Source organism: Diabrotica undecimpunctata, chromosome 1, assembly GCF_040954645.1.
Source record: "Diabrotica undecimpunctata isolate CICGRU chromosome 1, icDiaUnde3, whole genome shotgun sequence".
NCBI lineage: Eukaryota > Metazoa > Arthropoda > Insecta > Coleoptera > Chrysomelidae > Diabrotica > Diabrotica undecimpunctata.
In genome coordinates this window covers 179,589,697-179,616,603 of record NC_092803.1, presented here as the reverse complement: position 1 = coordinate 179,616,603, position 26,907 = coordinate 179,589,697, and the positions used below count along the sequence as shown (strand labels likewise).

The following is a 26,907-nucleotide window of genomic DNA, read 5'->3' as shown; positions in this document are numbered from 1 at the left end:
CTCACATATAGTTCAGTTGAAATTCTATGTATTTTATTCAGGTCATATTACCTATCCCGATTAGGACGCCAATTGGAAAATATTTTGAATCCACGATCAAAGGTAAATCGTACAATTTAAATAGCCTGAGATTGTAATTAATTAATGCTGATTTATTGTGATTAATTGGAGATTAGTTCATTTAATAAATATAGACAGGATTTTTCCTAAGTAAGCAATATAATACAATTTAAATAGCATAACAATATATATATATATATATATATATATATGTATGTGTACATGCATGTGTTTGTGTACATAATATATTTTTATTTCACATTATTTAATTTTATTATCTTAAAATACTGTGTACTTAACCACTAAGTTGTAACACTTAATCGGCTTGTCCTGTATATTAGCCTGCATCCACATAGACAGCGGTAAGGCGTTCAGAGTTATGAATAAATAAATTTGAATGTGTTGACAGGGATCTTTCCTATTCTGTTGATGACAGGGATGGGATGTCTGATCTTAAGATGACATACTGGTGAAAAAATCTGTTGATTGTAATTGTGTTTGTCATTTCAGCCATAAAAACATTATTATCCTCTGTTGTTTGGAGTTTATACTGAGCAAATAAAGTTACTATATCAAGTTTTAGCAAAGCTTACATTCTGGGTGAAAACTTTAAGCATACCTTAGAAATAAATTATTTACCTTATCCATTGTTCTTTTTTTTGTTCGTTTTTTCTATTTGCTATCATTCGGTTATTCCTCATTCTTGGGTTTTCTTTTTGCAAGAAGCAATATTTTGCTAATCTAATCAAAATCATAATTTTGTTGATAACCAGAATATTTTTCTGGAACTCATATTATGATTCTGATTATAAGAATAAAAGTATTATCATATAAATATATAACATATAGTATGAGTATAAATGTATATAAACTTCTTTCTAGAACTAAATCATTTAATTGTTCTGTTTCCAACTTAGCAGGGTCCTTGAGTTCTCTCTTTCTGTGAGTAGAACGCCAGACTGTAAGAGTTTTCACTGACCACTGATAGTGTGTGTTATTACATTAGGATGAAAGTACTACAAAAAACTCAGAATGTCTGATGGCTGTCTGTTGCTTATTAGGCTTTAATTTGACATTAGAATTACAAAAAAAATATTTAAATACTGACAAGTTCCTGTCACAACATTTAGAACACTAAATTATACTACATTCACCCGTCCCTATTTTTGAACAAAATATTGCAACTATTTTGGTTTATTTTTAGCTCCAGCTGATTTACAGCTAGAATGAAAATCTGAATTTTCCAATCTTGGTTCATCATTATCATCAGGTTTTTGAACAGGTAAATTTTCTGTCTCATCTGGTATTTATTTAGTAGTGGAATTCTCTAGTGTGTTATTTGGACCTTCATCATTATCTTGATTCAATAATATAACAATTCAACAGTAAACTTCTTATATAGTGCAGAGCACATGGTAAAGCAGTTTTCCATTAAGTGAATTCTAAATTTTTGGTTTTCTATGCTAGATTCACCAATTTCCATATAACTCATTGTATTTTTCGACTTAACCATTTTCTTCATGATTATATGGTGTTGTTCTACTTGAATATATTCCTTTAGAGTGTAGATAATTAATAAATTCTTGTGAAGTAAAGCTAGTTCTCCTTGTTAGATTTGATATATACCGTCATTCTATATAAACCAAATAGTGATTTAATCTGTAATTGGTTAGAATTGCTTTTCTACCAGATAATGTCTGCATTTTTTTAAATACTTCAACTCATTTGCTTTTTTTTCAATTGCATAATGTTTTTATTCAGAATCTGTGAGGGTATGTGTGAAAAAAGCAATTGGTTTTCCAGATTGATTGCTTCGCTTATGTAATCGTAGATTAATTTTTTAAAAGCATGTACTTATCTTTACCTTCTAGGGATTTATCTTTAGATTCATTGCTTTCTAAAAAATTCTTGAATGTTATATACTTACTAATGTTTGAATTCTTTGGTGGAAGTTTGACAGTTTGGACCAGCCTCTAGTTTATCTGGTCTAAAGTACTTCCCCATTGTAAATTTATGCGAATAAAATTGTAGTAAAATGTCTTTTGCAGAATTAGGCTTTTATTCACATAAAACTTGATAAGAATGACAAAACAATTATTTAAATACTGACCTTCTTGTCACAACATTAAGAAAACTAAATTATACTACACATGGCTTGTATTATTAATATTTCTTGTAACACATATAACATTTCTTGTAACATTTTTATAAATAAAGATTTTATTCTATATTTTATTCTGTAATTTTTTTAACCACTTTGGCATTTTAATGTAATGGAAAATAAATATAGTCCCAACATAACAAGAAAACCCAAAAAGTATACGAAAAATATTTATTATCGTATAGGATAAGGATTTTTTTTTTTATTTTAGTTATCGATTTTCCTTTACTTTAAAATGAGTTCACAATCCTAGGTAATATTACTAAACTTTTGAATTTAGCGCCATGTATATATAGTTATGCGCCCGATCACCAGGTGATGCGCCAATCATTGTTTTATTCCTTAACACGGAAGTTTCAATGCTAGGTGGTAGTGTGCTATGCCCAACTGTCACTTAGGCCACATTTCTATAATTAAATCATATTAAAAGTTTACGTAACCTAACTATACAACTCACGCCATCTCTTGGTATACAGTGAAATGTTAGTTGAGCCACTTTGAAATGAAAGACATGATTAAATGCCACCTATTGTACTACCTATCTAAATAATACAAAAAAATCAGTGGGGCCACTCTGCTTGTAAGCAACTCATTTGTGAAAGGAGGATTTGGTTACACAAAAGTGTAAACGATTTAGTTCTTCCTGTGGTTTTTATGTAAAATACTTGAAAAAATTCTTGTGTGGTGTTAAATATCTCATTCCTGCTGCTTATCATTTTCTTATGATTGGTCTTTCTATCATTTATTTCTATTTTGCCATTTTTTATTTAGTTCACGTAAGAAATAAACCTAAGGTAATATTTTGTTTTTTTAGTAAATTTCTAAAAGCGTCCATAAAGTTTTTAACAAAATAATTTAAATATTATCCTCTATCACACTTTATCTAAGTCTGTCGTGCCAGTTCTTATTTCACTGGGCAAAATTTTTAGGAAAACCCATCAAAGCATAAACAGATAATTGAATAAAACAGATTAATCAAAAACTATGACACAATTAGTACAAGAAATAAACTCGAAATAACTTCTGAATATTGCAAGAATTGAATTTAAACTTGGTTGAATGTATTTGAATTTTAGATTTTGTCGTAATTCATTTAGAATGGAAGTCATGAAAATACCTTTCCGAAGTTTCTCCTTCTCACTTACTTTCTCTCTCTGTCTTACTCTTGCTATTAATCAGAGTTTTGTTAAATGAAGGCACTAATGAAAAAGTAACTGTACAGTGAATCGTTCAGAATTTATAAGGGACTGTTTTAGACATCTTGAGGCAATTAGGCCAGTTAATGAAAACAAGTGTGGCAGTAAAAAAACTTCAACAAGATATTTCATTTAAAATCGTGTTTATTAAAGTAAAAAATATCAATAAGTCGAAGTAGGAATTTGTAAATATTTATTTATTTGATGTATCTTCTATTTCAAATAAAACCTAATAATCTTAGTGTTACAATAGCACATTATTTATACTTTTAGTTTTATTAATTAAGATTATAATTAAGTCGCCTATTATCAAAGTAGCCAATCTTCACCTTGACAAATTTTACAGTAACGGCGAAATTCTGTGGTAGTTTTATTTTGGTTACGATTTGCCTAATTATTATAATTTGTTGTAAACATGTAAGGAGGATTTTGTTTTAAACACATTTTTTTGTCATTTGTTTGTCAAGTATCTACTAAAAAATTCAAAAATAAAAATAAACATTGGCGATTATGATACTACTTCTTCTTTATGTGCCGTCTTCTACCAAAGGTTGGCGACCATCAAACGATAGGTTTCTCTGTTTTGTGTCGCATTCTTCATTCTGCCCAAACCTCTTCTACCTTCAATCTTGCCTTCCACGATAAGCTATAGCAGACTGTACTTATCATTACGGAACACATGGCCCAGGTATGACGCTTTCCTCCTTTTAATAGTTTTTTTTTTTTTTTTTTTTTTTTTTTTTAATTAAATTTGTAAATTTACAATCTGCTATTACAAGCTATTAGTAAATGTGAGTATTGCAAATACATGAGAGGAGAAATTATCCACTGATAACACTCCCAATACTAACACTAACAAATAAAATCAGTGTAGGATTATAATTTGAAACTAGAATTGAAATGGAAATTAAAATTAAAATTAAAATTAGTGAATAAAGTCTGTTGGCCACTGTCTCTTCAATCTTCGTCTGACTTCTGGTTGTAGGTGTAGTTGTCTTGCTTCCTCGTTGGGGTGGGCTGGCAGATGTTCTAAATAATTTCTTGTTAGTCTGCTGATTTCGTCTTCAACGAACGGTATTCCAGAGTCATCATGTAGTGTTTTATTACTAACGTACCACGGCGCATTGAAAATCATTCTGAGTATTTTGGATTGGATCCTCTGAATGATTTTGGTATTAGAAGGCTTTGCACAGCCCCATAGTTGCACCCCATATGTCCATATAGGCTTTATTATGCACTTATACAAGAGAAGTTTATTATCTGTGGATAACTGTGATTTTCGGCCTATTAACCAATTCATTTGACGTATTTTCATGTTGATTTGGATTTTTTTTGCCAAGATGTGTGCTTTCCAAGTGAGCTTTTGATCAAGTGTCATTCCCAGGTATTTGACTTCTGTTTTTACTGGTAGTAATGTGTTGTTCAGTCTAATTCTTGGACATATGATGTTCCTGTTGGTGAATGTAATTTGATTAGACTTAGTATGGTTAACTTTGATTTTCCATCTATTCATCCAGTCTTGTAGTAGGTTCATGTGTATTTGAAGGTTTCCTGATGCTACTTGGGGGTCATCATCGATGGATATTATGGCGGTGTCATCTGCGAACATGGCTACTGTGGTCGTATTTGTTGTTGGAATATCAGCAGTGTATATGAGGTACAGGAGGGGACCCAGGACACTTCCTTGAGGGACACCGGATTTTATGGGATAGTAATGAGAGGTTTCTGTAAGGAATCTGACTTGAAAGTGACGTTCTGTGAGGTATGATTTTAAGAGTAGATAGTGAGGAGTGGGAAAGGATGACTTAAGTTTATACAGGAGACCATCATGCCAAACACGGTCGAAGGCTTGTTCTATATCCAGGAGGGCAGCAGTGCAAATTTTTTTCTCTTCGAGGCATACATTAATGTTTTTAACAATCCTATGACACTGTTGTAGAGTTGAATGGGCTTCGCGGAAACCAAACTGGTGTGTGGGGATCACTGAATTAATTCCGATGTCTTCTGAGAATCTTTGGAGCAGAAGTCTTTCTAAGATTTTTGACATTATTGGAAGTAAGCTGATTGGTCTATATGAAGTAGTAATATTTGGTGGTTTATTTGGTTTACTAATCATAATTATTTGTGCGAACTTCCAATTAATCGGGTAGTAGGCTAATCTTATGATACTATTATATATCATTGTTAGTAGGACAATTGCTTTTCTCGGTAATTTTTTTAATATTAGCCCAGTGATCATGTCAAAGCCTGGTGCTTTGTAGTTATTGCATCTAGAAATTTGTTCTTTGACATTATTAGGAGTAAAGTATTTGATTGGTAGCATCATTGGGCATGGAGCGTCTAAGAAGTTTTTAACTTGTTCTTCGTTATTATTGTTATTAAGTTCAGGTGCACCAAAAACGTGTGAGAGATGTTCAGCAAATATTGATGCCTTTTCTTGTTCAGTTTTTCCCCAGCTTCCATCGGCTTTCCTTAGAGGTGGTATGTGCTGTATAGGTCTCTTGAATGATTTCGTTGCTTTCCAGATGCTGTGGTCTTCTTTTGACAGGCTGTTGATGAATAGTTCAAATGTATCATTCCTCGCGTCTTGTAGAGCAGTTTTAAGTTGCCGTGTTAATCTATTGTATTCATTTTTATCTATAGGATTGCGACTTCTTTGCCATATGCGCCTGGCTCTTCTTTTTTGTGCAACAAGACGTTTTATATATACGGGTATGTTGGTGTCACTTGGTTCTTTGTCATTCTGAGGGGGTGTAGCTATTTCAGCGGCTGCATGTATAGTTTGGGTAAGAAGAAGCACAGCATTATCGATATCGTCTGGTTGCTTTAATCTTATATTTAAATTTAAATTTTCATTTATGTAAGACTCGAATATATTCCAGTTGGTTTTTGATGTTGTCAACTTAGGGATATTCGGACGTTTTATAATTTGCGTAGATAGTGTCACAATTATGGGAGTATGGTCGGTGGACAGATCCCAGGATGCTTGTATGTCAAAATAATTTAAGGCCATGTTATGGAGGATAAAGAAGTCGAGTAGATCTGGGATTTTGTTTGTATCTGATGGCCAGTAGGTGGGTTGCCCTGTAGATAAGTAAGAGCTGTTTGTGTTAGCTATGGCTTGTCTGAGATTTTTTCCCTTTGTCGTACATAGTCTTGATCCCCAGTCTGTATGCTTGGCATTCCAGTCACCTCCAATTACGAATTTGTTTGATAGATGTTTGAAGAAGTCTTCATATTCTGCTGTGGTAATATTATGCCTTGGAGGGCTGTACATTGCCGCAATGTCAAAAGACCATGATTGAGAACTGATACAGATTATTGCAGCTTGTATTTTTTCCGTCTGATACATTATTTCCTCATAGTGTGGTATAGTGTTACGTACAATAATAGCAGCGCCACCGTGTGCTGTTCCATCAGGATGGTTGGTGTTGTAAATAGAATAATGAGGGATCTTGAACATCGTTCTGTCAGTGAAATGGGTTTCCGATATGAGTAGAACATCAATTTTGTTATGTTTAAGAAAGTTAGTAACTTCTGTGTTATGGTTGCCTAGGCCGTTGGCATTCCATTGTGCAATTCGTAGTGACTTAAGTTCCATTACTAATTTTATTTATTACTGTGGAAAGCATGTTTAAGATCACGCTATTTTGATTAATTAGTTGTGAAAACATAGCTTTGAATTCGTTAAGGAAACTCTTCATCATCTCTCCAATGTCACTGTTTGTATTACTTACATGTGTTCCACTTGTTATTTGAGCGTAAGTTGCATGATTCTGGTTGTATGAGTTCGTATTTTTATGGACATTATTTACATTTGTTCCACCCGTTGCTTGTGTGTAAGTCGCGTGATTTTGATTGTTTAAGTGCGGATTATTCTGTACTGTATTTCTGTTATATTGTAGTTGATTGTTCGCTGGAGTGTGCGATGATACTCCTCTTGCTCTGTTTCTACTGCTAATTAACTCTTTATATACCATGCATCCTTTGTAATTTGCGGTGTGTGCTCCATTGCAGAGAGCACATACGGCGGGTGTGTCTCTAGGTTTTTTACAATCAGCTGACATATGGTTGCCTCCACATTTGACACAGTGATAAGGTCTATTACAGTATGTCTTAGAGTGTCCATACAATTGGCATCTGGTACACTGGACAATGTTATTCTTTTTATACGGTGGCTCAATAACTATTTTCGCATTGTTTATAAATTGAATTTCATATATTTTTTTTATTATTTCGATTAGGTTCTATATCGACGTAGAACATCATTAGAGGGTCCTTACTTACTCTGTGTTTTATATTTACAATATTGCGTACTAAATGCCCATGTTTTTCTATTTCGCTTTTTATTATATTAATGGGCACTGTATGATGTAGATTACGAATTACAACTCTGTATGCTCTATCCTCTTTCATTTGGTACGTATGATGCACAATTTTTTTGCTGTTTAAATGTCTTACCAGTTTTCGGTATGTTTCTGAGTCACGGGAATTTATTTTTATTGTGTTGTTCTTTAATGCTGTACAATAGAATGTCTCCGTTTGTGTTACTTCCGATAGGCTATTAACCATTTTATTGTATTCAGTAACACCATATATAAAAATTGGTGGGAGTTTAGAGGTTGCTGGAGTTTCGTTGGTATTTTCTGTACTGTTATTGTTGTCGTTTTCGTTTTCATTTTGTAGAATCTGAAATTTATTGCTAGTTACTACTGTGTCTTCGTTTTCTGTTGGTGTCGGAGGATTAATTTTGCGTTTTTTGTTACTATGTTGTATAGTTTGCCATTCGTGGATGTCCGATGACTCAATGTCGCTGATTTCCCCTGAAGATTCTTCACTTTGTAATGTACGTGTCATCTCAATCGAATCGTAAGCTCCATTTTGAGGTGAAGATAATGTGGGATTTATTTTAGGATTGTATTGACAGTTTGAGGAAGATTGTGATAGTACTTGGTTAGGAACATAATATATTGTTGTTGGTGGGTTATTTAAAATTTGTGCTGAATTTGGTTGTAAATTTTGTGGAAAAAGGACATTTGGGCATTCTGGTTGAATTTGCTGTTGCTGATATTGAGTATTTATTATTTGACCATTAACAGTAGCAGTATAAAAAGGAACACTCACCGATAAATCTGGTGGAGCACTCATTTTAATTGTTAAAACTGTATATTTTAATTTTTAAATAGTTTATAAATAGTATATCCACTTGAACGATAATGACGGTAAAAACGCGGCCGGAGCCCGTTTTTAATCACCACTATAAACTTTCGCCTAATTCGTATCGATGTTTACAGGTCGAGAGTCAAATGAATACTCCTTTTAATAGTTGTTAAAAATTCCATCTCTTTACCCATTCGTCTTAATACCTCCGTGTTGGTCACTCTGTCTGTCCAAAGTATTCTCAGTATGCGTCGATACAGCCACATTTCTAGAGCCGCTAACTTCTTTATAGTTGCTGCTGTTAACGTCCACCCTTCAACTCCGTAAAGAAGCGTAGAGAGTACGTAGCATTTCGTGGCGTGCCATCGGAGGTTAACACTTAGGTGGCGGTTGCTTAAGAGCTTTCTCATTTTGATGAATTTGGATCTTGCTATTTCAATTAGGATCTTAATCTCTACATCTGAGTCCCACTTATCATTTACTGTATATCCCAGATATTTAAATCTTTCAATACGTTCGGCTTCAATATTCTGGTCGATATGTTGAATGTTCTTTTTACTGATCACCATAAATTTAGTTTTCTTTCTATTGATCTTCAGTCCAAATTGGTTGCCAGTTGTATTTACTCTATTTAGCATCATCTGTAAATCTTCGATGTTATCGGCCAGTATAACAGTATCATCTGCATATCAAAAATTACTTATTGATACGCCATTAATATTGATGCCCTCGTTGTACTCTTCCAGTGCCTCTAGAAATATTTGTTCCATGTACAAGTTGAAAAGCAGTGGCGAAAGAATACAGCCCTGTCTATTCTTTCTCGAAATGTTTACGTTTTCACTCATCATATGTCCATTCCTCATGTGGGCGGTTTGATTCCAATATAGATTTTTTATAATTTGGATATCCTTAGTGTCAAGTCCTGTAAGATGTAATAGTTCTATGAGTTTATCATGTTTGATAGTATCGATGATATGATGATATGATACTATAATGAATGATACTACTACTGTAACTTTAGTTACCGTGATACAAATTTATCTGCCTCCAAGTAATTTGAAATGGGTCTAGTTAACTCAAAAGTCATTGTTGTCAAAATAATTTTATTTTAATGAAATTTTATTGAAATTACACAGATAGTGCTATAGTGTGCTATAGTTTCTTCACTCTGTGGACCACACAATGAATCTTCGTGGTTAGGTACGCTTGGTAGATTCATGTTCTGTGAAAAGTAAAGTTCGTGTAACCTTCTGGCTAAGGCCTAGTGTTTTGAAATGTTTCTGACTGTTGAAATAAAAAAAACTGTTCTTAGATCTCCTGAAAAATTGCTGCCTGTAATGATTTGATCGATGCTATTCCGAACCGTTCTCGAAGGTTTCGCAGCCAAAAAATTCTTTTACATCCCACGCTTCTTCGTCCAACGATCTTTCCTTATCGAACGCTTCTTCGTCCAACTTATATTTTATGCCTCTACAGATATGACTTAAAAATTCAAGTTTTCTCTTCTTTATAGTAAATATTATTTTAGGTTTAATATTCAGTCTTTCCAGCCGCTCTGTCTGATTTATGGCCTTATTCATCCAGGAGACTCTGAGAATGCGCCTGTAGACTCACATTAATTTTAAAGGCCTCTATATTTTTAAGGAGCTGCTTATTTAGTGTCTAGCTTTCCACATAGTATGGGGGTATTGAAAATACATAATACCTAACCATTTTAATTCTTAGATCATCTTAGGAAGATCCGATGCTGTCAGCAGTTTTTTTATTCTGTCGAAAGCAGCTCGTGCTTATTCAATACGTAAACAAACTATTTTTAAATGTTAAATAGTCTAGTTGACAATAGTTCCAAGATATTTGTATCGTGAAACCCGCTCAATGACCTGTCCATCAAAAACTAGTTGTCCACAATTGTTGTTAATTTTTTTAATATTGATATTCTAAACCGTGCGCCATACTAACCATAGATACTTTATCAAAGAGTCCCTGGATGTCTCCAAAATTGGTTATTATAGCTGCATCGTCAACATATCTGATGTTGTTGGCAAGAACTCCATTTATCGCTATTCCAACTAACTCATTATTTACCTTAGCTCCTTCTTTGTATCTTATTTTCGTAATTAGTTTCACATAATATCAGAGCTTTTTTTCTTTAATATTATTAAATCATAATAAAGTCAATTCAAACCATTGTAGTCCAGTCGTCAGAGATTTGACTCCTAAAAATCATACGAATAAGCTGAATTTTGCCGAGAATCTCAATTTTGGGACTCAAAAAAAAACATTTGCCACTTTAATCCCTGGGCTTCCCCTTAAACCTCTCTTGAAGGGAGTAAAAACACAAAAAAATCGATTTACCAAGAATTTGAACGCCGTAGAAAAAAATGTTTTAAATAAAAAATATAGCTGAGATAATTCTGAACAAAATGTTTATATAAACACTTTTTGCATAGAATGAACCTTTATCTAAGAAACAACGCTTGAAGCCACCGGCGATTTTGAATGTAAGTTACGCACGCGTAATCAATGTTAAGTAAAATTCGTATCAACTCGACGGTACAAATCGATATCTTTTGATAAGAGTGTCCTATTGACAAAAATCGACATTTTTAGATTCTGCGTAAGATTCTAGATAAAATAAAATATGTCAAAATTTCATAGTTTTTGAGTTATTTATCATTTTTCAAAAATTTTGAATACCCTTGAAATACGTTAATACCTACATGAATTTTTTATTTATCAAGATTATTCTTCTTCAAATCATCATAGGTATTCGAACTTTTGAGACGGCTGCTCTGAAAAGTTCATTTGATGTACATCCGTACCACTCTCTCAGGTTGCGCAGCCATGACATTCTACGCCTCCCTATGCTTCTCTTTCCTTGGATCTTTCCCTGCATGATCAGTTGGAGCAAGGTGTATTTCTCTCGACGTGTAGTATGTCCGAGATATTCCAATTTTTTTGTTTTTATTGAATTTAAAATTTCCATTTCTTTGTTCATCCTTCTGAAAACCTCTTTGTTTGTGACGTGTTCTGTCCATGATATTTTCAGAATTCTTCTGTACACCCACAGCTAAAATGATTCCAGTTTTTTCATTGATGTAGCATTCAAGGTCCAAGATTCCATTCCATAAAATAAGGTCGAAAAAACATAGCACCTCGCCAACCTAACTCTTAGTTCCAGTTTTAAATCCCTGGTACATAGAACTCTTCTCATTTTTTTGAAATTTGCTCTAGCCTTTTCTATTCTTATTTTTATCTCCTGATTGTAATCATTTGTGGAGATAATCATTGTTCCCAGGTATGCATATTTGTCCACTTGTTCGACGTTCGACGTCATCAAGACTATGAAAACATTAAATATTAAACTAAGTAAATATTGTACTGTCGTTTTACTTAATCTAAAACTCTAAAAAAGTCTTTATAATTACAACAATCAATATGTTTGATTTTGCTTTAAATATTATATTCTCGCACTATATACATATAAGTTTATGAACATTAAACATCATACTGATCATACTCTCCGATTTCAAAAAATCTTCTTATACCAGATCCATGTTTCTCACCCACAATAAACAAAAATATTTAAATTAAATTTTGATTTCGCTATAACTTACAACATAACAAAATTACAATAAACACACTTTATTTTCCAGATAGCTTTTTATTCGGTACCTTATTTGGCAAATAAATTTTACATTTTATCTGTCAGATAAGCTTAATTTATTTTATCTGTCAGTTGGTAGTTCAGATTTCTTTCCGAGATGGCGCAAGGTGTTTAGATGTAAACCAACAAAGCTTTAAATTATTTTGTTTATTAACTCTTATTTTAAAATTATTGCAACCAATATTTTTGTCAATTTTGCGAAAAAATTAATCGTATTATTAATTATCATATTAAAATGTAATTATTATTATTAGTGTTATTAACTAAACGTATCCTTTTAAGAACAAAATATGATTGAAATGTCAGATGGTGGTTGTTTAGACTTCTTTCCTAGATGGCGTAGTTACCTTACTGGATAAACGGTGTGACTTGTCGTCCTGGCCTTTTGTATAGACGGATGAGTGACTCTAATGACTTAGATGGTTAATGCCACTGGTTTTATTGGAATTAGAAAAGTATTATATTATAAATAATGATATTATAGTAAGTTGAATGTTAGTATCAATTTTTCAGATGATGGCTTTTAAAACTTATTTTGTTTATTAAGACTATTATTTTAATGAAACTGTTTTAATCTTGATTATCTCCAATTGATGTTACTATAAAAACAGTTTCATTAATAGGCGGGGTATATTTTAAAGGGATATTAAATTTTATTTACGATTATTTTAAACCGTTTTTTTTTAATTTTGTTTCTGTTAAATATTTTTTTTTATGTTCTAGCTTAATTCTTACTTACTAGAATAGAGAATCATTTCATGATCATTTGTGCCATTGTTTGTTTGTTGTTCTTTGACCCACACTTAATATTGCGTGATATGGTCAAAAAATATACTTCCAAAATCGTCAACCACAGGAAGTTTAAAAAAAATATCCATTTTTCATTAATTAATTTTACGAACTTTGTTTTACCACTACATATTATCAGTAGGTCTATTATATTGCCTAAAAATACCTATTATTCTTTTAAATAGTTAAAAAGGGCAAATATACAACTATAAAATGTTTTACTTTTAAAATTTTAAATTTTCAATCTAGTGATGTAGTTCAGAATGAAAATTAAACAGATCCTATAAGGTTAATATTTTTATCCATTGGGGCATTTATTTCTGGTCAATTTTATGGAGTTAATCAGGAATCTACAAAAAAAAATTCCGCCCTCTAGGTACCTACCGAGATGTCGTCGATACTACGTTATAGTAATAAAAACTATGATAGGAGTAAAACGATTAGGAATTCTATAATCTATAACAAACTCTTTTACAAACACCAAAAGGAGTAACTGAACGTTCTTTTATGCACGAAAACTTACAGTTTGAATTGGTGGAAAAGATAGCAAGAGGTAGTACTAAAATATCTTATCTTGTTATGTTACATGTTATATCATTCAATACTAAATTTCTACAAATCATGTCAGACAGTTGGTAGTTACAACTATTGATCATGTTTTTTTGCCACTACACAACCTGGCCCCTATCAAATGGAGTGTGATGCGGTCAATTATATTATTAAGCGCCAAGGAAAAATGCTGCTTATATACCCTTTGATAAGTCTCAAATTTGAATCTTAGTAAAGAAAAAAGAACCTTTTGAAATTATGCCAACACGACTTAGTTTCTTCAAACTTTCTTTCGTTGTAGCCTTTCATTGTAATATTGTTGTATTTAAAATTATTTAAGGACAAGGTCAAAAATGTTACATGGATTCCTGTTTTTCAATTCCACCTAACTTATTCAAACCTTTTTTTCATTATTAGGTACAGAATCTACATTCAGATACCATAGTAAACATCTTGCTGGTGTTAAGTTTCTAATCTAATCAGTACTCTTCCCTGATCTGTTACATCCCGAGACCACTGGGACCAACTAAGCCCCACCCTCATACCAATGTAGCAAAAGCGTTCTACAGCTAAGAATTAAGTTCCTAAAATGTTATGTGTATCCTGTATTACTGTATGGATGTGAAACCTGGATTATGAAGGTTAACATGATGAACAAATTAGAAGCCTTCGAGATGTGGTTATATCGTAGAATGCTCAGAATATCATGGGTTCAACACATTTCAAACAGGGAAGTCTTGAACAGAGTAGGTCAAGGTGAAGGCGACTTAATAAAGATGATAAAAATGAGAAAACTCAAATATCTGGGGCATATAATGAGAAGAAGCAGATACAGGATAATGTAGTTGATACTAACCGGAACGATCGACGGAAAAAGAGGAATTGGTACGAAGAAATACTCATCACTCCAAAATCTTCGTCAATGAACTGGCTTATCAGCAGACGAATTATTACATGCCGCCCAAGATCGAGAACTATATTGGCAAATCGTCATGGAAGCTACCCACGCCTAAAACTTGGGCACGGTACTTAAAGAAAAAGAAGCAAAAGCGTCCTATTTGGACATTTTATATTCCCGATATCCACTTTTGTCGCTCGATTCCCGTATACTTTCATGCTTCCTCTTTGGATTCTCATTCACAGCTTCTAGCGAGTTTTCTCTCTGTCAGTTGTCTTATCCTGGCGTCATAAGTTTGTCCCTTGACCTAAAGGTTTCTTAGCATCCATCTGTCTACCGTCTTTATTTTCGTCTCAATATATATGTGAATCACTATCACCATTTCCATAATTTTTCACTGGATACCATTTTCCTCACTATTTGCTTGCTTCACAGATTCGAACTTTATCTTACACTTTTTTAAAACCGTCGCCGTAAGGACATTTGGCGCATTCTGTCCTGCTAAATCTGTTAATATGCGCACGAAAGCAACATGGTACGAAAACAACAGTGATCTGAAAATACCTGCGTTAGATATTTATTTAAATGCCTATGCTCAGAGTCCATGCGTTAACCCACATAAATATTTTTATCAGTTAACTCTATAATCATGTTTCTATGAGCTGTATGGTTTTAAAGTCTATCAGTATGGTGCTAACCTGGCTGTAGATCCCCTCCTCCTTTATCCGGACTTGTTGAAGTTACAAAACTGCAAAATAGCGCGTCGTCAAAATAGCAAGAGATAAGTCAACAATCGGCAGAAGAAGTATCAAACGACCTCGCCAAAGATGGAGTAACAGCCTTCCATAGAGGTATTAATCCGGCAATGAACAAGCAGAATTGCTTAGAAAGAGGAAGAAGAAAAAAAAAGGAGAAGAACTCTATGTTTAGTAATTTACCTTTCAATCCCACTTTTTGTTTTAGTTATTGTATTATTTGTTGCATTTGTAAGAACCCATCAAGAAGCACAGTGTGAATCTCGTCATCACTTGCTTAAAGCGAAATGAAAATAAAAGATTAATGCCTCTACAAGACTTCTCAAAAAAAAGGTATAATCTACAAAGTTTTGAAAATAAGTCTATCCAGTTCCTATATCGAATGGGATTGAATTTGAGATAAAACAATGTTTGGTACTCCTCAGGAATCAATGCGTACCACTAAATCGTTAAATCTCTTACGAAGCTGCAATGAAAACGATTGGAAAAAAAGTAGAGTATAAAAATTAGCAGTGAATATTAGAATAATAAACTAAAATTCTTGTGAGAAAGAAGAAATATGTGTATAATTAATAATTGACAACAGTACAACAACTTGTAATAAAAGCCTATCATAACGTAGAATACTTTTAAAATCGCAAGAAGTAAAGAATCCGGGTACCTGGAATTTGGTACCCAACCAGAACATCAGTATTGGTGGGAAAGAAATAGAACTAATAGATAGATATAAATACCTGGGACATGAAATTATGATTGGCAGGGATAACCAGACTCATGAACTGAAGAGAAGAATCGGCCTTGGGTGGGCAGCATTTGGAAAACTGAGAGAAACTTTTAAAAGTGAGCTGCCCACATGCCTAAAGAGAAAGGTATTTGATCAGTGCGTCCTCCCAGTCTTGACGTACGAAGCAGAAACGCTTACCTTAACAAAAGCAGCAGCTACCAAACTGAGAGTCACACAGAGAAGAATGGAGCGGTCCATGTTAGGAATAACTCTGCGAGACAGAATAACCAACGAAGACATCAGGAGAAGAACCGGAGTGACTGACATTATCGAGAAGATAGCCAGACTAAAATGGAGATGGACAGGACATATAGCCAGAATGACAGATGGGCGATGGACAAAGAGGTTATTGGAATGGAGGCCAAGGAAAGACAAGAGAAGCGTCGGTCGACCACCTACAAGATGGACTGACGATTTAAGAAGACTCAATAACAACTGGATAAGAGCGGCGCAAGATAGACGGGGTTGGAAACATGAGGAAGAGGCCTATGTTCAGCAGTGGACTCTTGAGGCTGAATGATGATGAAAGAATCCTGGAAAATAATTAGAGCTAGTAAAACAGAATGTAAAGAACGTCGTAGGTTAGATTCAATTTACTCGAAAATAAGAGTAAAATATTATAGAAAAGTACCGACAGACAATCAGGTAGAATTTCAAGATATTGACTACGAAAAATATATTTCCTACCAAAAAGAGATAAAATTAAATATCAGATATAAAAAATGGAAAACCACCAGAACCAGGAAGAGTAGTCAAATATGACAACCTGATGATGCTGTATGACTGGTTTTATCAATAGTTGTACATATTATTCCACAATTTCTCAAAACTGCTCCTACCCCATCAAAAATATATTACCATGTTTTTTTATGCTTGTTAAGTAGCCGACTTAGTAGCCAGATTTTTTCTACTTCAAATCTCTAATTTTCTCTAATTTTCTCTGATTCCATATCGGATTCTCTAATATCATTTTTACATATGTTGGTTTGTTGTTACCCATAGTCATTCTCTTTACAATTATATCAGATCTAACGGTCTCTTATCTATTTACCCGTCCTATCTTACTTCTAGGAATTTTACAAAGTACAGTTTCATATTGAGTTATCATCATTCCGACATTGAACTAATTATATCAATTTTTGTTCGTTAATTTTCAAATGCGACGTTGGCATTTCAAATGCGACGTAATGAGGCAAGTGCAAGAGAAATCATTAGAATAAAACAAACCGGAATATCTATGTTTTGTGGACCTTACAAAGGCATTTGACCGGGTCAAATTAAATGACGTTATCCACTTACTGTACGCAAGAGAGATACCTCTACAAATAATCAAAACGATCAAAAATATCTACCAAAACAACACAGTAAAAATTAAAGTAGAAGAAGGACTAACCGACCCTATTGAGGCTCGCAATACAGCATAGATGAGACAGGAAGAGTCCCTGAATCCTTTATTATTCAACCTGAATATGGATGATATAATAAAAAAAGTAAAAGTCAAATAATAGAACAAGTGATGGAGTTTAAATATCTAGGCATCACATTATCTAGCTACGGAAAACTCGAAACTGAAGTGGAAGATCAAGTAAAGAGAGCAAGTTGAGTTGCAGGCTGCCTGAATAAAACAATGTGCAGAAATAAAAATATCGGGAAAGAAATGAAAGGCAGAATTTACAAAACAGTCATCAGACCAATAACGACATACGCGGCAGAAACATAACCTAACACAGAGAGGACAAAAAGGATGTTAGAAACAGCAAAGATGAAAACACTTAGAAAAATTGATGGTAATGATAAATGTTGGTAGATGCAAGGTGAAGAACATCAAGAACTGGGTAAGAAATAGAAGAGTAGAATGGAACGATCATATCAGCCGAATGACAACAAATAGGGTAGTAAAGACGGCAATAGACGGTTTCCCAATAGAAAGACGATCCGTAGGAACACAACAAAAACGATGGAACCACAACTTACTGGAGTCATATTGAAAAACAGACAAAGTCATGTGTATATAAAAAGAAGAAGAAAAACAAGAATTTTGAAATGGATAGTGTCAAGATCTACATTGATCTCATAAATCTAAGCAGTTATCTTTTAGCAACCTTTACCCGCAGTCGTTTGTTTTTTCTAACTAACGTTAATATAATACATTTTACGTAATCGAACGATTATCTTAAGGTTCCTCCTAAGCATTGGCAGAAAATTTACTCAATATGCTTTAATTGGTCAGTAAATCACTATAACGAGATTATATTCGAAATTATTACTGTTTGCTTACTATGGTACTATTCGTTTTTAATATATTGTAACTTGACTGTTGGGTTCTTGACTATCTTGATAATTGTGAGATTTTTTTTGGCGACATTAAAATAATGTAATTATATTATTTGGCCTTTTGTCAACTAAAAAAATAAATAATTAAAACCAAAACCAACATGCCCATTCTCTATGAAAAATATGTTTATAACAATCCAAAACAAAGGTACAATACACAATACAGGCGAGCTGTGTCACGCCGCCAAGAACAGAATTCTAGTAATGAGATAGTCGCCTACGCACTTTGGTGTATGGCATGTTAAGAAGAAGAAAACAAAGGTAATATTTTTTTTATATTTCACTGTGGTTGACAAAAACTTTTATTTCTGCACAAAAATTAAAAAGAGCACGCTAACCCTGACAGGCTGTGTTTCCAAACTATAGGTGGAAGATTCTTGTCGAAGAACGCTGCACTCAAGGTGACATTGATATTGTGTGTGAGGCCGCGTCAGACAGACAGATAAGAAGCTATAAGAGGATTTTTTAAGGAGGGTAAAAGGATACCTAGGGAGGTGTCCACTGTAGTTGGGAACACAGCCATGGTATCCTTGCCTCCCAGGTACTAGTAGCAGCTGGCGAGTTTCTTTTGTCTGTGCTGTCTGTGGGCTGATCGCTTTGTGGCTTGTGCTCGTGGCATGCGGGCTGGAGAGGCAGTGGCTGATATGTAAATTTATTTGCATGCTTTTGTTGTTCTTATTAGATCACTAAACCCCTTTATATTAGTTTTTTTATTTGTTTTTTAGTGTTTTTATCCACACATTTGTTGTAAAGGATTCCTCAACACATAATATATATACGGTGCGAAAAGTATTTCGCCCAATATTCTACTGGAGATGACAAAACAATATTTTTACTTTCCTCTAATAGAGAAATATGTATTAAAAGTTAAAAAGTATTATAATAAAAATATGTAACAATAAAACACTGAAAACTTTGTTTTCAAACTTCCACAAAATTTATTTTAAATTCTTATCACTACAGCTGTTTCGGCTGATTGCCTTTCTCAAGTGATCTGTTTTTGGTATGGGTTTACACTTTATAGTCTCTAATGAAATAGGTTGAGGAGGGGATAACTGTTTGTCTCAAGCTGGTCATTCAGAAGTATATCTGTGTTTTTTAATTTGTTGATTTCCATAGATTCTAACAAAGATAGCTTAAGGCCTTTATTTTGAATGTGGAGAGTTTTAAATTCGTCATTAAAAGAATGATTATGATCTAGAAGGTGAAGTGCGTATGTAGAATCTGTTTTTCTATTATTGAAAGCCCTTTTATGTTCTGCTATTCGTTTATTAAAATTTCTACCTGTTTGACCAATGTAAGTTTTTGGGCAGTTGTCATATTTAAGTTTGTACACACCACTGTGTAAGTGTTATTTATGTTGGCTCTTGTTGTTTTTAATATATTTGCCCAGGTTGTTATTTGTTCTGAAAGCTGGTGTTATTCCTTTCTTTTTTATGTGTTTGGCTATTTTTGTTGATATTTTGCCTGTATATGTAATCGAGCAGAAGGTACTGGGTTTTTTCTCTGGTGGTGGAAATACTAAGTTCAGGGCTTTCTTGTGTAGTTTTTGATTTAACATTTTATGAGGAAGCCCTTAAGAAAGCCCTGAACTTAGTATTTCCACCACCAGAGAAAAAACCCAGTACCTTCTGCTCGATTACATATACAGGCAAAATATCAACAAAAATAGCCAAACACATAAAAAAGAAAGGAATAACACCAGCTTTTAGAACAAATAACAACCTAGGCAAATATATTAAAAACAACAAGAGCCAACATAAAAAACACTTACACAGTGGTGTGTACAAACTTAAATGTGGCGACTGCCCAAAAACTTACATTGGTCAAACAGGTAGAAATTTTAATAAACGAATAGCAGAACATAAAAGGGCTTTCAATAATAAAAAAACAGATTCTACATACGCACTTCACCTTCTAGATTATAATCATTTTTTTAATGACGAATTTAAAATTCTCCACATTCAAAATAAAGGCCTTAAGCTATCTTTGTTAGAATCTATGGAAATCAACAAATTAAAAAACACAGATATAATTCTGAATGACCAGCTTGAGACAAACAGTTCTCCCCTCCTCAACCTATTTCATTAGAGACTATAAAGTGTAAACCCATACCAAAAACAGATCACTTGAGAAAGGCAATCAGCCGAAACAGCTGTAGTAATAAGAATTTAAAATAAATTTTGTGGAAGTTTGAAAACAAAGTTTTCAGTGTTTTATTGTTACATAAAATGAATTTCCATTAAGTAACCGTCAATTTTTAAATTTAATATATAAATAAAACACTTAGCGTTTTTTTTTGTTATCAAGGCATAGTGTATTTTAGATCGGTAAGTTGTACAGTTCCCGTCATATAAATCTGATACACTTTTTTTTCCCAATCTAAACCTATATTTAGATTTGTTCGTGAATCAATTCGTTGTTGCCATCACAGAAAACGAAATTGCACTAAATCTAAATAAAAAAGAACGTTTAGAAATGTTTAAAGTTTTTTTTTAAAAACTGTATCTAATAAATTTATTAACCTGGGAGAGGGTTGCGTTAATGCCTAAAATGTTTAAAGGATTTTTATACGTAGCGTATTGGCACAGGGAACATTGGAATGCATCTACTTTAATTTTATACTGTGTTTGTCGCACAACCCTCCTTTTAGCTGACTTGATATAAAATTTTAGTTAAACTGGCAACGTTGCCCTAGAAATTAAAATGACATATGTGACAAGATTAACTTACACAACTTGAAAAACAACCAGTTTTTTATGACGCGAACGGTACATATAAAAAAAAAAGAATTCTCGAGCCCGTGATGTTTAATAAGCAATTCACTTCAGATTTCTACCTAAATACCAAGGTATGAGATATTTCCTGTACTATGTGGGAATTGAAGAAAGTCATAAAATCCAAAAATCAGATAAAACGAGATGTAAGATTTTTGCCACTACTATAAAGACTGACAATTATTTTTGATAAAATTTTAAAATCTCCACCAATCTTTGATTGGTGGTAAAAAATGAAATCCAAATGTATAAACTTGTTAACTTATTCCACACGCACAAAAATCGTGCGTTAATCGTGGTAAATAAGTTATTTACCAAATTGTTATAATCACAGCCCAAAATTTAAATTTAAAAAATTTTCAGAGAATATATTAAAACGAAAATACAATTTAAACAAAAATCAATCAAAAATAACAAAGCCTTAAAGTATTTAAAACTTCTACCAATTTTTCAAAAAACAAAAAGGATCATGGTTCTTCATGGATAAGGTATAAAATACATACATTTGCTTGTCTAGTTTCAATCTAGAACAATTCGTTGAGCATGGTTTTGCTATGGATATTACGCAAAAAAAATAATTGAAATAGGACATACCTGCAAAGCTAAATAGGTGAAATATGAAGATATTGAAGGATAAAAGCCTAATCTCTCTCGCTGAAAATTGCATCGATAGAGAAGGTAGGCTTAAATTACATAGAAAATATATAAGGCTCACTTAAACACTCATAAAATCAAAGCTGATACTGCCAAAAAAAATTTTATTTATTCTTCCTAAAAGACAAAAGGTATATCTTTAGTTTTTAGGTTTATTCAGGTATCCCAATGCTTATTTGCTCTATTGGAGATTTGTTTCGAAATGTTCTTTTTTATATTTTATTTTTTTTTGTATTCATACTTTGATCGAATATATTTTGCACGGTCTCTTAATGTTTTCACTTTCTTTCCTACCATATAGGGTAGCGCTACGTATTTTTATTAGTATTTTTATATCTTGTTCCATTATTTATTGTGTAGTACTTGTGTCATGCTTTATTTTTATAGTGTACGTCATCAGGAGACGTATTTTTGTGATACACACTTTAGGCTTTACATCTAACTTAAGATGTTTATTTTTCTTATAATGGTAGCTTATATTTAAATAATTTTTGTAGCTTGGCGTCTCACTTTATCTTCCATATTAAACTGGACCTCTTTATCCCCAGACACTATTTTTGTTTATTTACTTTTCTTTCGGTTCGTTGGAAGTGCTCATAGATATTATTTGTTACATTTGCTACAACAATATTTTAGCCTTTTTTGTGTTAAAACAATAGAAGATTTAAAGGTCGTTTTCATTCTCCATTATCAACACAGCTAGTTTCGTTTGTATAATTATCCAGTTCCATATTTTATTCTTAACACTTTTGTATGCTTCTATTATCTCTATTAGTCTCTGGACTAAGTTCATAATTTTGTCTGATACCATTGTATATTTTAGTGGGTTTTGTAAATTTATTATTTAGGTACTAGCAATTTAATTGTGTTTTGCTAATAAATGTCTTTAAGTTTTGCGGACTTATTTTCTTCCTTTTCTGTCGTCCTGATCGGATATTTTACTACCTTGAATTTCTAATTATGTTTTGTGATTTGTTTCCATATTTCTCTGTTTTTTGCAATTTTAAAGCAATAGTTTAGTGGGAGCATCCAAATTTTTGAATGTGGTCCAGATATTTTGTTGGTGTTCTTTCGAAGTTGTCTAACGATCGACTTGTCGGATCTTTTGGCAATTAAGGGTATTTGTAAAATTCTTAACCAGAAAAATATTTCGAACACTTTTATTATTGTGAGTTTATTAACTTTCTTAAAAGACCAGCATTCAGATCATCATAAACAATGGATAAAACCTTTATTTTACAAGCTTCATCTTAGTATGTATCGTACTGTTGTCACTTTTCCATATTTTGGTACGCTTTGTCATTGCTCACTTAGCCATTCCTAATCTTCTGTTGATGGAATTTCTTGGGTGCATTCTCCTGAGTCCTGAGAGAAGGGAATCCTTATATACAACTGTATATACAACTGACTAACCACTTTTATGTTTTTAATGCTGACAATTTCTGAGTAGTTTTTATTTCTTCTATCCTAAATCATAATTTTTTTTTAATTATTATTAAACAGCTCTGCTTTAAAACCCACTTATTTTACTCGCTCTATCAGCTCTGTCAATTCTTCCAAGGAATCAGTAAATAGTTTTATCATCTACGTACCTTAAGTTATTAATTATTCAGTGGCCAATGTAAGGTCTCTTTCCCATTCTAAGATTGCTTTACGCATAATGGCTTCTCCATAAATATTAAACAGGATGGGGCTTACCACGCAGCCTTCCCTTACGTTATTTGCGAACTTGCTTCAAGTATACTCTATTAAAGGCTTTCGTAAGATCTGCGAAAGGTAGTCTATTATATTCGATATATTTTTTCTAATAATATCCCATAATAGGTACTCCTACTGTACAAGATGTTCCAGAATTAAGCCAAAGTTATTTTTTTAAAATAAGTAAGAAATTAAATATATAAAAACGACATAGTAAAACAAAGTACTACCGTATTGCTTCTATCGAAGATGTGATCCAAAGCATTTCCTCTTTTTTTTTTTTCTTTTAATTATTTCTATTACCTGAATGCTATACCAATAAGCGATAATCAATCTTTGGATTTAAATAAATAGCTCGATTTTCCTAGGAATAAAATATTACCTAATTATGAAAAAATAATTTTTAAATAAAAATATATGAAGACGGATACCTAATTTTTAAATAAATAAAGCTTAATATTATAAAATAAAGTACTGCGTTACTCTACTTGATTCCAAAGTTAAGGCTTCTTTGCCATCGTATAGTTATTCTTCCTTTCGGTTTGGAATTCAGTGTTTGGTTAGTTATCTTATATACATAATAATATACCTATTTATAATAACATATATCTTATATACATTATATATATATATATATATATATATATATATATATATATATATATATATATATATATATATATATATTTGAAGAAAGTTATTCTTTATATAATTTTTGCATGGTCTAAAACATAAGATTCAATTATCAGATATCAGAATTTTAATAATCGAGATATATCAAAAAATATGACTTTTGCTCAAGAGTAAAGTACCTTTATATTACAATATCAAAAGATATTGTTGTTTGAAATGACCCATGTCTTTAGTTCCGATAAAAGATGATAAAATCAAATTTTTACAAAGGAAAATTTAATTAAAATCTTATAAACATTGAAGTTAACACTCTTTCAATTAGCTAATATCTGCCTTCTAACATTTTAGCGATGCCTTTGAATTAGTAGTACCATAATTATTCATTTTTTGTAATCATTTAACGAACAATATTAACTTTCTCAATTCACATATTCGGCTTCTCTTTTAGTACAGGTAATTGTTCTTTCACGAAACTTTTTCAATACCCTTCTAACCATAGCCAGAGTATTACTCTGAACACATTATTTAACAGCTCTTTCCAAATAAGCAATATGTATAGGTCTTCAAAAATTGCTTTTGAAGATAATCTTTCCATGTAGGTAACCCCCCAAAAAAAAATCAAGTGGTGTCAAATCTGGAGACCGAGAAAGCCAAAAAATTTCAGATACCCGATGTACTTTCAGAAAAACTTCCATTAAAACGATTTTTAATATATTGCGTTACATCTAACCTACTGTTACATAATTAATACTAAAATACATCGCTAAAATGTTACAAGGCAAACGTTAACTAATTAAAAGTTTATTAACTTATCCATGTGCATTATATATTTAATGAATTTTGTTTTCTAAAAATTTTCTTATTATTTTTTGTCGGAATGGAAGAGTTAGGTATCATATTTGTAATAAATAAAAATGATGTTCGGTATCAGTAATTTAAGAAAGGTATGCAAACTTTTTTTTTCAATAAGAAGTATGGCATTTCATATTAAAAAATAATTTTTAATTCCAAACCACTGCACAAAGACCTACATCAAAATAAAAATTATGAGCGAAAAAATTACTTTTAAGATTATTCATATGTAACTAATAAAAAGCATTTGTAAGTATCTATATTTGGGATACCATAACACCTAGGCAAACAAAATTAAAATAGCAGATCCCAAACTGCAGATTCCAAACGTATCCGTTTATTATGTCAGCTTTTGGAAAATTTAAACAATATATATTGAGAAATACTGAGATTCCTGTAAACATAAAAGCTAAATATATAAAATCATTATTTTACCTCTATGTAGATTGGAGGCTGGGTTGCTAGTATGAAGCGGAATAAGAGCATCATAAAGTGCCATAGGTTAAAAATTGTAGAGGTTCTAAGAGACTTAAAGAGATTTTAAAAAAGCAGAACCAAAGTCACAGATGAATAGGAGTGACACAAATTAAATGTCGTTGGGCAGATTTTAAAGAGGTGACCAAGACAAACGAAAATAAATAGAAACAGGTTTCCAAAAAATCTTTTATGATCTTTCGTTAAAAACGAAAAATAAAAGAAGAAAAAGAGCTGGTAAAAGAATACCATACCACTTTTAATCTCTATATATCGGGTTTGCTATAATCGTGTACATTTTATTATTAATGTTTCACAAGTCCATACTGATACTACTATTGTCAGCAAGTGAGTTTTTAAACTCAAAAGATCTAAAGAAGGAGAAGCATATGACGTAGAATATCATTGCTTTGCAACCTTATTTCGAATAGCTATGATAATTGCCAAATTCCGTAGCGGAGATGGCACTTAAGGGAAAAGATATAAAGCTAATACACGAACTAAAAACATCAATTTACATAAAAAAATAACAAACGAAAAGAATATTGGAATCAGAAAACAATAGTAAAGGTAAACGAGATAGAAACAAATAATATATAATGCAAAAGGGGTCAGGCAAGGATGGGTCCCAACTTTTTTCAACGTATACTTACAGGTTATTTTCAGAAAAGTCTTATGGGAACGAAAAGTGCCAAGTGACATAATAACTAAGAAGAAATCTGGACAAGGAACATAAGAGGACCTTTTTTTTTGTAATTTATAAATATCTGTTTTAGGTACAAAACTCAGATAACTTTGCACCACAAAACATACTACACTAAAACATACTATTTCATATTCTTAACTCGACGTTTACCAGTTGCTCATAAACAAAATTTCAAAGATTTACTACCATCTGGAGATTGGGGAAATTTTTGGTAAAGCTATAATTATAATAAGAGGGAATAAGAATTGGCGGCAAAATAATAAACATCATAAGATCTACGGATGACATAGTGATCATGGCTGAGAGTATGGAAAGGGAATTAGAGTATTATTATGTGACAGAAATACTAGAAATCTAAATACTGTGCTGTTGAATGTTACCCAACTACTATACGGTGTAGAAACATCGACGGTAAGTAAAAGCACAAATAGTAGTTAACAAGATCGGTATATCGATAAAAACATTAGACATATTGGAAAATGCTGAGAATTCCAGGGACTGCCAGAGTCACCAACGAGGAAGAATAATGGGTCAAGACAAAAAATTGTTAAGAGCAATAAAAGTACGCAACACCGTGTACCGTAGACGCATACTGCGAAATTAAAAAACAGTGTATGGCAAGTAATCATTTGGAGTAGAGTAGATAAGAAAAGGGGAATAGGTAGAAAAAAGTCAGGGCTGTGAAATATTCGGAACTGGACATACATGGATGTAAAAGAATTATTCTATGCTGCTAAAAACAGACACACTTTTAGAATGT

General features: G+C 32.4%; 2 protein-coding genes across 3 annotated transcripts in view; both read left to right on the top strand.

Moving 5' to 3' along the window:
- LOC140432636 (uncharacterized) overlaps positions 1-18,843 on the top strand; it is a 76,856-nt gene extending 58,013 nt beyond the window's left edge. Inside the window, exon 3 of the mRNA XM_072520668.1 lies at positions 18,720-18,843. Within this exon, the coding sequence (XP_072376769.1) occupies positions 18,720-18,822 (103 nt within the window). The 3' untranslated portion in view covers positions 18,823-18,843. The remainder of the gene's footprint in view (positions 1-18,719) is intronic.
- The window catches only part of Glut1 (Glucose transporter 1), a 481,871-nt gene that overhangs the window by 134,873 nt on the left and 320,091 nt on the right, over positions 1-26,907 (top strand). The gene's annotated exons all lie outside the window — the stretch shown is intronic.